The sequence below is a fragment of the Heliconius melpomene genome, chromosome 11 (assembly GCF_056956725.1).
Source record: "Heliconius melpomene rosina isolate 202511_hmr_F chromosome 11, ASM5695672v1, whole genome shotgun sequence".
Lineage (NCBI taxonomy): Eukaryota > Metazoa > Arthropoda > Insecta > Lepidoptera > Nymphalidae > Heliconius > Heliconius melpomene.
Window position 1 is genome coordinate 328,324 of NC_140399.1, and position 13,079 is coordinate 341,402.

The 13,079-nt window shown below is 34.6% G+C and overlaps 2 protein-coding genes across 2 annotated transcripts in view; both read left to right on the forward strand.

Annotated features, from left to right (window-relative positions):
- The window catches only part of LOC146534229 (uncharacterized), a 60,294-nt gene that overhangs the window by 18,554 nt on the left and 28,661 nt on the right, over window positions 1-13,079 (forward strand). The gene's annotated exons all lie outside the window — the stretch shown is intronic.
- Window positions 8,911-10,024, forward strand: LOC146534230 (uncharacterized). The gene has a single exon (XM_085192704.1). It carries the CDS (start codon window positions 8,933-8,935, stop codon window positions 10,022-10,024), a length of 1,092 nt encoding a protein of 363 aa, XP_085048830.1. The 5' UTR covers window positions 8,911-8,932.

Consider the following 13,079-nt stretch of genomic DNA (forward strand, 5'->3'; position numbering starts at 1 on the left):
ATGCCAGACTATGAATGTTGTAGTTTCGCCCAATTTGGAAGAGAAGAAATTTGGGCGATAAGTAGGAAGCAGAGTGTCCTAACTGTAGGTTCCCTCTGTCTATCCCGTAATATGTGGAATATAGCATAAAAATGGAAAATAAATTTTTCCACCATTTTTTCCCGTAGCGAGGCCGTCGTGGCCTAGTAGAGCAGCTATAAACGCGGTGATGGTAGTTTCAATACATCGACTATCTTGACATTACGTTCTCTCTGCCTACCACGCTATATGTGGGATGCAACGAGGGACTAATATAAAAAAAATCCCCAACATTCAGGTAAAATTGTGCCATTGCGCTTTTATTATTTATTTTATGCTTATATTTATTATTATTCTCAAATGTCAAACTAATAGTAATATGTATATGTAAGTTTTGACCTGGTTTTAAATGGAAGAACTCAATGCAGCGCTTTGTCTTCCTAACAAACTTACTAAAAATGAAAATAAATCATTACCCTGACTGGTAATAGAACCCACAACCCACACATTTATAGTCGAGCGCTGTGCCGGTACTAGCCACGTAAAAAAATAACATTAAATTTCAATTTAAAATACATTATAATATAACAGGTCTTCAAAGCTTAAAAAGCAAACAATTAAGATAAACAATCGGTATATAATAAGGAGAGCAACGGGAACCTTGCAATTAGACCGTTATGCACTCTCGGGCGCACACTGTCGACTGCACACTGCAGGCTGTAGTGCAGTTATAATATCACTAATTAGCTGTTATAGACGCTTTGTGGAGTGGATTTGTTATATAGAGGTGGTAGTTGTAGGTTCGATTCACATTTGAGGGAATGTTTATAATAGAATTATTTTTGTTTCTAAATATATTGCGTGAAGATTCATAATGTATAGATAAGATGAAAAAGTTGAAATTTTATCAATATCCGTCCAATTAATGTTTATTTAGGTATGCACGTATTTATGAAGGTATGACATGTCTATAATATATAGGTAATTGATAAAATTAACATTAAAAATAGATATTTTAATTTCCATTCCTCCTCACCGAGGAAAATGAAAAACTGAGTGTCTTAACACTAGATTATTTATTAATTTACATAACGTACATTAAAGTAAACTTTACATAATCGCAGGTTAAGGGCACAGCATTGAGTAAATTGATTTATAAGTGTTTACGTCAGTCAATATCCGGTGGCATTATCATTCTAACACCAAGCTAAAAAACTCATAAACTTATATTAGTTCCTTTGATTTATCTGTCTGTGTTTGTGTTAATATTGTTTCTTATATTAATTATTTAGTTATTTAGTTTATCTGATAGTGTTTGATTGCACGCGATGGTATTAGATTCAATCTCCTTTTAGGGGAATGATTTATTTACATTATTTTAATTTCTTCACCCTGGTAAAGCAACACGTGGTTTTTAGTTTCGCCATTCGATACGCAATATCTCAAAAATTGAATGGAAGCACTAGGTTCACTCTACTTTCTTCGTTTTATGCGGGATATACGGAGAAAATGTCTTCAAAAGCGGAAAAAAATGTTTTTGTTTAAAATTTTTATTCCAAAATTGTGTATTATATATGAACATAATTATATAGAACTAATTGCAACCTTACGCCTTTAGTTATCTTAATTGGTTTTACAATTATCTTGTTTTGTTTAAGCTCATATCATTTGTTTTCTATAATTTTTTCTCACATTAAAATATTATGTAGTGATAAAAATTGCGGAAGTAATGATATGTCACAATTTATTGTCAATAACTATTATTTGTTAATGTTATGCATTTTATTATATTTTCTTTGTGTCCATCGCCCATTCAGACATTTAGTGTTTAACGCCGCGATTTGTCCCCATCAAAGAAAACTATTCATTCACCTAAATAAAAATCGAACTCAGAACGTCGACGCAACGGCCTTTATGAAATAATATTACAAATACCATTTCGTACGTACATTTCGTACCATTTCGTAACGCGTTACACCAACATAGGGTTTCAACATGTAACTATACACCGTGTTTCCCTTTTCCCTTCACTGGGCTCAATGGGCTAACTAACATCGTCCGTATGAGTTACTTACTCACGTTACTTAGTATATACGATATGTAAATTTCTTTCATTTTTTGACATTTGATGAGTATTGAGCAATAGAAATTGTGCCTTTTAATATATAATCGATCATTTACATTATTATCGATTAAAATATGTTTAAATTTTATATAAACGCTTTTTCTATTATAGTGGGGGCAGGGAAAGAGAAGTGTATAGACACTCCGTTTTTCGTTTTCTGAATTTTCTGATTATTTAGTGACGGATTTTTTTTCTGTATGTAGCAAGGTAGATAGATGTAGCTTTGTGTTAAGACACTACTCTTCCCACTACATTTCTCTCTATAATCCCTTCATTTCATTAAAAAACTTTTAAGTCAAGTAGCTTAGAAGTATCGTTAGCTAAGAAGTAATGTTTCAGAGAAACGGGGAAAGCTCTCAAGAAAGTTAATAAGAGATTAGTATGACCTACTTGTTCCTCAAAGTTTCGGTCTTGTAATTACTAGGGATTATGGATATTAGATACCGTCACCTCGTGGGGCAGTGATACAGTTTCTGCCTGTAAACGCAGTATTGGTAGTGAGTTCCATTTTCATTCGAGAGAGTCATTTATTTATTCTTATGGTTCACGCTGTATCTCGCGAATGACGCTGGTTAGAAAACGAACTGAATTTTGTAAGAGCGGCCTCATATAGTTTCATAATTTATTATTACAATCATTTCACCTTTTTTATTATGGTCCGACTATTACCCAACTAAACAATTTAAATAAAATAAATACATATTTTTTTATATTATGATAATATAATCAATTAGCAATCACTTTCCAAGGCACACAACTTTTTTCCATATTCACTCGTTTGTACGTAGAGCCCATCTCGGTCCTATACTGGCCACCAGCAAGGTCATCTTGTTTCATCTGGTGATATTTCATATGAAAAAAATCACTCTTGCTATATTTTTTACGACATTGACATATATTTTCAATTATATAGTGGTTCAAAATTACTTATAGATGAAGATATTTATAGGTTCAATTAAAATTTTGAAATGAAATACTTATATAAAAAAAAGTTGAGTTGAGTTTCGTATCTAAATAATAAAATTGGATGGAAAGCGAGTGTCAGTGTCTTAGATCTATGTTCTTCTGTAATTGAAAGAATCAACAAATTTAACAAGTGATATTGATAAGTGATAAGAAGAGAAAAAAAATACACATTTGATGTATGCATCATCAATACATTTGAGTCCCATATCCTTGAACAATAATCAGCTTAAATAGATACAAATTGACACAAAGTGTATTTGTATCTGCGTACGATTCAAATAAGTATTTTAAATGATGACATTTACGATGAGGACAATTGAAAATTGACGACATTAGGTACTCTTTCAGGATGAACGGAATATGATTATTTATATAAATACGTATTGTCGAGAAAATAAATATTTTTAAATAATGGCAACAGAAATCTATATAATCATAAAACTCTTATTTAGGAACCACAAACAATCCGCAACCGAATCTAGTGTCTGCATAGAAAATATTTATTTGGATATACTTTACGTCCAAAACGACAAACTATAAAACGCGGCGTTAAGTTCCGCTACTCAATACACAACGAGGAAAGATTTGCCATGTTTTGCGGGAAACAGATGGGAAGATGTAAAATGGTATTTTAACAAGTCTCGAAATTCCAAATGGAACGGGAAAAGAAGAAATCATAAAGTTCACCAAGTTTATAAACGAATCTATGTTATTTAGGCTGTTCCATTTAAGGTCTCTAAGTAGGTGTGTCTAAATTTAATTTAGAATAGCGAAATATGTCGTAACACTCCCACGGCTCAGTGCCAAAAATGGACAAGTAATCAATTATTTGGATACAAGTTCAAAGCGCTCCTTGAACTATTGAAACTTTAGATCGTGGATATTTCATGTGTTTGTTGCAAAACTTTCTTGATTTAAATAATTTATGTATTATACATATATTAGTACTAAGTTGGTGAATATTTATGAGGAACTTGTTTTTTAAGTTCACCTAATTTTTCTGTTTATTTTAGTTATAGAGACATAATAATATATTTTTTTAGTTGTAGGACAGGCAGAAGGAACCTAATGTTCCCGAATTTTCGACACCGCGTTTTAGGGTTTGCTACCAGAACTAGCAAATGAAAACAATTCGTTTTCCCGAATGGGAATCGAACCCAGTCCCGTCGTGTCAGACGAAAGATGAGCCACAACAGCCTAAGAACGAATGTAACATATACAATAACGTAAAATGTAAGAGTACATCGGAATGCGTCGTACTTTCACTTGGATCTCGAGGCTGAAGACACGCGTGAGCAACTTGCATTACTAAAACCATCCTTATAGCGGCCAAGTTAAGACGTCTTGCCAGGACACGGTAGCAGGTTCAAATTCTGATTGGTTTTTTAATAGTAGTCTAATGAATAATTAAGAATTAAGTAGCAATTAGCCACATAACATATCAACGGACTTCTTAATTTTAAAATATCATTATCATTAATGATAATGTAACTTTTTTTTTGTTAAAATTTTTGAAAATAGGCCGGTGCACAGGGGGAAAAGTGTCATAACACTAGGTTTCCTCCGCTTATCCTACTACATGCGTGATACAGCGTGAACCGTTCGATATCGTTACGTACAATTAACAAAATAAACAAAAGTAAAACTTACATAAGAAACAATACAAAATGTTTACAAAATTCGTTTAGTACAACTCTATTACCTATAGCAGTTTGCGCTTGCCGGTGACAGTAGGCTATATAGTACGTCCGTGACATTTTAATGATAACAGGTCTATTTTAGTGTTCGCACGAGCAAAAATATGTGTCGATATTCTTTTGTTTTTGGTTAAATAGTGGAAATTCCTTGAAATAGTTTCAAATAATCGAGGTCAGTTTTAGGGAGAATTTTGTAAAAAAGATAGAAATTATTAATATTATTTAGCTTCACGCGGTAATCTCGCGTATAACAGGGCACGCAGAGGAACTTAGTTTTAAGACATGCGTTTTCACTTTATGCCGAATTCTGGAGGCGAATTTAGTGATAAGACACTCTATGCTGACTCTATTTCTAGACATTACGTATTGACAGGCGGAACTCAACACTGCGCTTTGCCTCACGACTGACACGTTTACACTGAGAATATAGAAACTTTAAAACATAGTTGTGAGTGAAAATCGTACAATTTAAGTCCCAAAAGGAGTCTCTTACAAGCGATACATTCGATGCTTTCGCTTGAACTTTGACAAGTACTGGTTAGTTGCCTTTCACTCGCTTTACTTACTATATTCAATTTACTATCAAATATTATGTCTATAAGTACTCCAAGAGGCAAGTGGTTTTTATCATCAATTTTTCCACATATTCAGTACAGAATAAAATGTTTTCTCTACTTTCATTATACACTAAATTATATTTTTATTATAATGAAATAAACAAAATTGGCCAAGCGCGTTGAGTTCAGCTAATCAACAGGCGAAGTCTTGAAAGTCTAGGAAGTGGGGAAGAGAGTGTCTCTATGTACCTGTTCTATTCATAAATATTCAATAAAGCTTTTCGAATTCCTCTCTATAGCATTTCACAGTTTTATATTATTCAATGACATACAAAAATTTCATTTCTATTCTTCTTTTATGCTCATTTATATGAGTTCCAATATTTGTTAAATATAACGCTTATTAACAATTTCACATTGAATTAGATTCGCCGATAACGTTCTGATAAAGATCCTTGTTTATACTCACAAACGTACCTAGCCTCCTACTTTGTTTGCGCGAATTTGAAAAGTTTTTTTTAGCTTCACGCTGCAAAGATAACTTAAGGTAGGCAGAAGTGTATGTATCTCGAAAATTAAAAGCCAAATATCGAGATAATAATTCTTGATAAAAATGAGGTATGCATTATATGTGGTACTTGATATGGAAAAAACTTAAATAACGCAAACTAAAAAGCTTATTTACAAATGTAATTAGCTGACACGTCGCGCCGGCTAATTTATACAAAAACTAAATTGGTTTTCACAAAGTATCCATCATTTAAATCTCATTAATATCTAATTCTAACTTTACTTAGAACTTATTTAAAGTTAGAAATCCCACTTTCCATACTTAGTATTTATGAGGAAGACACTACGAGTACACGGTGCACGGGCACCCATCGTGTTGCAGTTTAGAGCAGTTAGTCAAACGAGCTTGTTCTTAATTCATTTGAATTTATAAATAATTTCATACTTTATGTCTCAGCGGACTAATTAATATTTTTGATCCTACTTGCTAGTATTCCTCTGAATGTGATTTAAAAAAGGCATATTCAAGCTCTATCCCGTATATAGCAAGGAAGGAAGAAAAACCACAGAGTTAAAACATTTTGTTCTTATTTATCGACCAATTATAGCGAGATTCATTGCTTGCCACGCATATTACATTTTAGGCCATAATGTGAATGTGTTTTTAAGCCATATCTAATGAACAAATACATATTCGTCTCTACTCCGCTACAGTGACTAAATTGAAATACGTTTAAATTCAACGAAACATTCATATGAACGAGGACAACTTAAGCCCGTATCAACGTTCAAATTTTTTCAATGAAATTTAAATATTTGTCTAAACCCATATTATAAGTATTTAGTAGTACTGGTATATTACTACTAATCTAACGAAGGTAGGCTATAAATATTATTTTGCAGCTTCACGCTTTTTCCCGCACTGCAGAGTAAGTAGGCAGAGAAACCCTAGTATAAATTTTTGAGACATTGCAGCAGCAACGCAGCGCCACGACAGACTCAGATTTTATGTTCAGCTTCACGTTGTATCCCGCTAATACACTCCGTTCCCCACTAGGATTTCCGTTCATTTCCGTTTCCAACTTTCCGTGGAATTCTCGAGACAATGCGTGTTGAGTGACGGAACTTACTTTGTCTCGTTATCAGAACGAAGAAATGAAAATATTACACATTTCATTACCCTGAGTGAAATTCGAACCCATAGCCGTTGCGTTTGCCACCTCGGCCTCAGTAAGCGTATAATAGTGTATAATATACGTAATATACTAAGTTATTATATTAAGATTCCATAGTTACATAACAGTGTTTCTAAATACATTGTTAGAACTCAAAGTGCAGGAATCCGAACCCGTTACTTTAACGGGAGCCGGAGTGTAACATTAGCTTCTTAATCGCTAGAACCAGCCGTCTAATAGTAGCTTAGCATATTATATTCTATTGAAAAGTAATAAGAAATTTATTTTAGTTATATAACTTGCTGTATCCCGCATATGGCAGGATAGGCAGAGGGACTTAGTGTTAAGACACTACACACTCCAGGCAGTGTGGAACTCAATGACAAGCGATATATTTATATTAATAGTAATACCCTCATATGCGAATCAAACCGTCAATCACAATCGTCGGGTTTTCACTGTATCGCTGCCAGGAAGGTCTCCTTATAAAGCCTTTATAATATTATATTAGCTTGACCCAAAATATAAATCGATATATAACAGGGAAAAAAATCTACTATTAGTATATTTAATAACTAGCGACCCTCTTGCGGCTTCGCCCGCTTTAACTACTGGATTATTCATGTAATGTATGTTTGCAAAGCACTTAAGATAATGTGAAAATTAATTAAACCCTAATGCAACCCGCATTTTTGTAGTTTCAATAAGGATTTTCCAATTGTTTTACACAGCAAGGAATTTTTAGTAGGTACCGTAATTTTAAATCTGTGCTACTAATCTTTTCAAGTACTTATTAAAATATATTTAAATGACTATTTTTAGATAGTTAAATGACTATTTTTAAACGGAAGAAATTATAAACAAAAGCCTACCTACTAATAACTACTACAAAAAATGTAAAACCAAATATATCGCGCTTAAATAATACATTCAACTCCAATTATCCAATACGTGCAAACGCATCTAACTAAATCTTCGTTGCTATAGAGGCAGCCGGGTTTTTTTTTTCGAGCTTGTGGCTAATGCTGAAGGGGGTATTCTGTCCCTGATGAAAAGCAAGCACGACGTGGCTGCCTGTGAGGAAAATTAAATAGAATGCATGGGCCGGGAATCGAACCCGGGCCGCCCGCGTGGCAGGCGAGCATTCTACCACTGAACCACCGATGCGTGTAAGACAGGCGGGCGCGGCGGACGCATGGCGAGTGGCGAGCCGTTTCGCAGCAAGGATTTTTTTTGATATTGTAACAACTTCTAAAGTACTTATTAAAATGAAAAACAGTAAAAGACAGTACATTAAATGGCCAACGTAACTAATGTACATATTTATATGCTGAGAGTAAGGGATAAGTGAAACTTGAGTAACATACAGCTGATGTGTCAACGGCGGGATGTGTCAACAATTAAATGCGTTTTTCTGTAAAACTATTCGCAATTTCGAAATATTGTAAAAAAGCAAATTTTATCTTCGTTAAACGTAGAAAATTAATAAAGTATTTTAAAGGATAAGGATTAATACCATTATAGAAAAATATCCCTCACAATAAAAAATATATTGAAATTATTATTTTTAGACAGAAATATGATCACTACACGTTATTCTTAAAAGATACGAATATGTTCTCGCGGACTTTTTTGTAGATCTTATTAAGAGGAACAATACTCAATTACATTTTTTTCATGTAGTACTTACCATTAGAGCAGCGCATGCGCGAAAGTGTCTCAACGGGTAGGACTTTATACACATTTATAGTATTTATGTTAATTTACATAAGAATGTACAAATAATAAACTATATATAAACCTTTTACGAAAAACACCCGACTTAATAACATAGTACGTCGCGTCGCGCTAGCGAACGGATCGTTAGTGGCTAACTCTGCGACGATGTCTGAAGTAAATGTGAATACGTTAAAGTGTGCGAACTGTAATATTGTGATAAGTGAATTATTATCATTTATACAAAATAAGATTTCTGTAATTGATAATGAAAGCTTAATAAGAATTTGTACGACTGCTTTTTCTGAAGAGGAGGTAGAATGTGCAAAAAAATTGCTATTTGCTTCTATTAAAACAAACCTGAAGAAGGTGTCAAGACGTAAAAATGGAAAATTACACAAAGATTTAGAGGATATGATATGTGTCTTCAAAGTTACAGAACCGGATTTAATCCCTATTTTTGTGGCTCGAGATCTACATAAATTACCGCCGGTTACCTTCGACCATGTCGATGTCACCAAATTATTGAGAGACCTGCTGGTTTTGCGGGCTGAAATAAACGAAATAAGAAATGGCTACGTTACTACGAAGCAACTAGATGAATTAAAATTGAATTTAGAAACAAATCCAACCCCGGCATCGTTATTAACGTGTAATATTAATACGAAAAAAAGAGGAGGGTATGTACTTGATAGTGAGCCTATCGGCCTTTTACCAGCTGAGTTCGAAACAAGAACGGAAAATCAAAACTCGGAGCGTACGGAGTCAACAAAGTATCGTTATCTCGCTCACGCTCATAAGGCGGACGTCGGAAATAAAGACAGTGCATGCATGCTCATGAATTCAACATTGATTGAAAACGTAATATGCACTGATATGATCGAGGCGGAGGCGCAAGCGGACTGCCATACGAATACGAATATAGAAATCAAACAACCCACGATGGCGGATGTTGCTAAAAAAGGAGAATGGAAAATGCAGAATGCAAAAACTAGTGAGTGGGTTACTGTTCAAAACAGAAGGTATAGGAATCGATTTGAGGGAAAAATAGGGAAAGCAGCTACGGACAATACCGAGAAGTTTAAAGCGGCTGAAGTTAAAATTCCGTTGTTTATTTCAAATGTAAACAAAGAGACCGCAGAAGAGGACATTTGTGAATATATTAAAAATAAAACGTCGGAAGTCGTTTCACTCGAAAAAATAAAAATGAAAAAGGAAAGACCGTACAATGCGTATAAAATACTTGTAAATAAAAAATAAATTGAAAATATTTTTGGATGATCAGATTTGGCCTGATGGTATCACATTCAGGCGTTTTATACGTTTTAAGTATAGAAAAGAAGAAGGAAATTCCTCTTCTCAGAACTAATAGGTACAAAAATGGATAATTCTTCAAAATTGAGTATAATAACATTTAATTGTAAAAATGTCAAGAGGTCATTGAACTGTGTGCGATCACTATGCATGACAGCTGACATTATATTGTTACAAGAAACATGGTTATATCCACATGATTTATGCTATCTAGAGAATATAGATCATGAATTCAGTTACACTGCAAAGTCTTCGGTGGACACATCAGCTGGTATTTGTAAAGGGAGACCTTTCGGAGGACTTGCAATATTGTGGAGAAAAAGTGCATTGAAGTGTGTGACTGTAGTGCAATGTGATAGTGATCGGATTTGTGCAATAAAAATAGTAGTAAATGATAAATGTTTTATGGTTATAAATACGTATATGCCGACGGATTGTAGTGAAAACCTTCCAGGTTTTACGAACTGTCTCAGTGAAATTATTTCCATAATACAATACAATAATACTGAATCTGTTTATGTGCTGGGGGATTTCAATGCGCACCCAGGTGAGACATTTTTTAAAGAACTTATTAGTTTTTGTACTGAGCAAGAATTGTTGTGTGCAGATACTAATCGCCTTGGCATCTCATCACAAACGTATACATACATAAGTGACTCGCATGGGTGTAAGCGGTGGCTAGATCACTGTCTTGTAACTCATTCGGCGGCAAGAACAGTTGTAAACATTAAAGTTATGCTTGATACATATTGGTCAGATCATTTTCCTTTGAAGTTAGAATGTGATATCAATGTAATTAGATCAAAAACCAATGTAATTAAGCTCGCAAATAGCGGCATCCGATGGGGGGAAAGAAATACTGAGGACATTGCAAGATACTCAGAACTATGTAATAACAGTTTAAAAAATGTTGAGTTTCCTGCACAATTTGAACAATGTGCGGACTATTTTTGTAATAACTTACAACATAAGTGTTTGTTGGATAAATTGTATAAAGATATTGTGTGTATATTAGGCGATGCTGCTTGTAAAAGTAGAACATTAAGAGACTGTAAAAGGAATTATAAGGGTATAAAAGGTTGGAACAAGCATGTTAAAGAACCTCACGCACAGGCCAGGGTTAAGTTTCAAATATGGATGTCGTACGGGCAACCCACTAGTGGGCGTATATTTGAGGAAATGAGGTTAAGTCGAAGGATATTTAAATCAAAATTAAAATGGTGCATTAAAAACCAAGATCAAATAGAGATGGATATTTTGGCCTCCTTATATACAGCAAAGAAATTTTCATCATTTTGGAAAGGAACTAGAAAACTAAATAATAGTCCAAGTCTTCCAGTCAGCGTGGAGGGTAGGAGTGACTATGCGGAGATAGCAAACTTATTTAGAGAACATTTTAAAATTATTTCACCTCTTGAATCTCAGACAGGAGTGAACGATGCTGAGTCTTGTCAGTCGGAATCCCCGGTAAGTTTCAATTGTAAAGAAATAAAAGATGCAATTAAAAATATGAAGAGAGGTAAATCTCCTGGACACGATGGACTCAGCATCGAGCACCTTCAAAATGCTGGTAAACATCTGCCAGGAGTGTTGACAATGTTCTTCAATCTCTGTATAGGACATTCTTACTTGCCACAGGAGATGTTGGACACAATAGTTGTACCTATTGTAAAAAACAGGACAGGGGACATAGCGGATAGGGGTAACTACCGGCCTATTTCATTAGCAACTGTGATAGCCAAGGTATTTGACAGCCTGCTCGACTCTCGCATCGGTGGATATGTACAATTACACGATTCACAGTTTGGTTTTCGGTCTAAGCAGTCCACTGAGAGTGCCATTTTTGCGCTGAAGCACGCTGTCAAATACTATACTGATAGGAAAACACCAGTGTATGCTTGTTTCCTGGACCTGTCAAAAGCCTTTGATCTGGTTTCTTATAATATCCTGTGGGAAAAGCTTCGCGGCAACGGCGTTCCTGCTTCACTAATATCTATATTGTCCATCTGGTATGATACTCAGAGAAATTTTATAAAATGGTCAAATTCTTTGTCTGAGCCATATAAACTTGATTGTGGAGTGAGGCAGGGAGGTCTCAGTTCACCGAGGCTTTTTAATATTTACATTAATGAATTACTTGTTAAACTCAGCAGCACACATGTTGGATGCCATATAGATGGTGAATGTGTAAATAATTTAAGTTATGCAGACGACATGGTGTTGCTGAGTCCCTCGATATGCGGAATTAGAAAGTTAATATCCATCTGTGAAGGATATGCTAAGCAGCATGGCCTAATATACAATCCTAAGAAAAGTGAGTTGTTAGTCTTTTTAGGCACAAATAAAAGTCCAACATGTGTTCCCCCTGTAGAACTCTGTGGAAAACTTGTAAATAGGGTAACTGAATTTAAATACCTGGGGCACATTGTTACGGAAAACTTAAAAGACGATAAAGACATGGAAAGAGAACGCAGGGCATTGGCTGTAAGGGCCAATATGCTGGCTCGAAGGTTTGCTGGTTGTTCATTACCTATTAAAATAGCACTATTTAAAGCTTACTGCCAAACATTTTACACCAGCGGCCTTTGGGCTAGTTGTACTCGAAGAGCAGCCCATATTCTTCGAGTTCAATATAATAATGCCTTCAGGGTGCTGTTGAAGCTCCCTTATCACTGTAGTGCATCAGGCATGTTTGCAGATGCTCACATAAGTGATTACTTTGCGATAATGCGCAAAAAGGTGGCATCTGTTATACAAAGGGTAAGGGCAAGCGCCAACAGCATCCTGAAGGTATTTGCAGATAGAGTGGATGGGCCCACAATAGGGAGATTTATTAGGTTACATGTGCAAAATTAGCTATGTGTTTTAAAAGTTATTATATTATTATGTATTATTATATTTATATTTGTTATCTTTTGTATTTTATTTTACTAACATAGTTCTTAAGTCATTGTACTAACCAGCTATGAGCCCATGTAGCTTGAGAATAAAAGATTTTTAT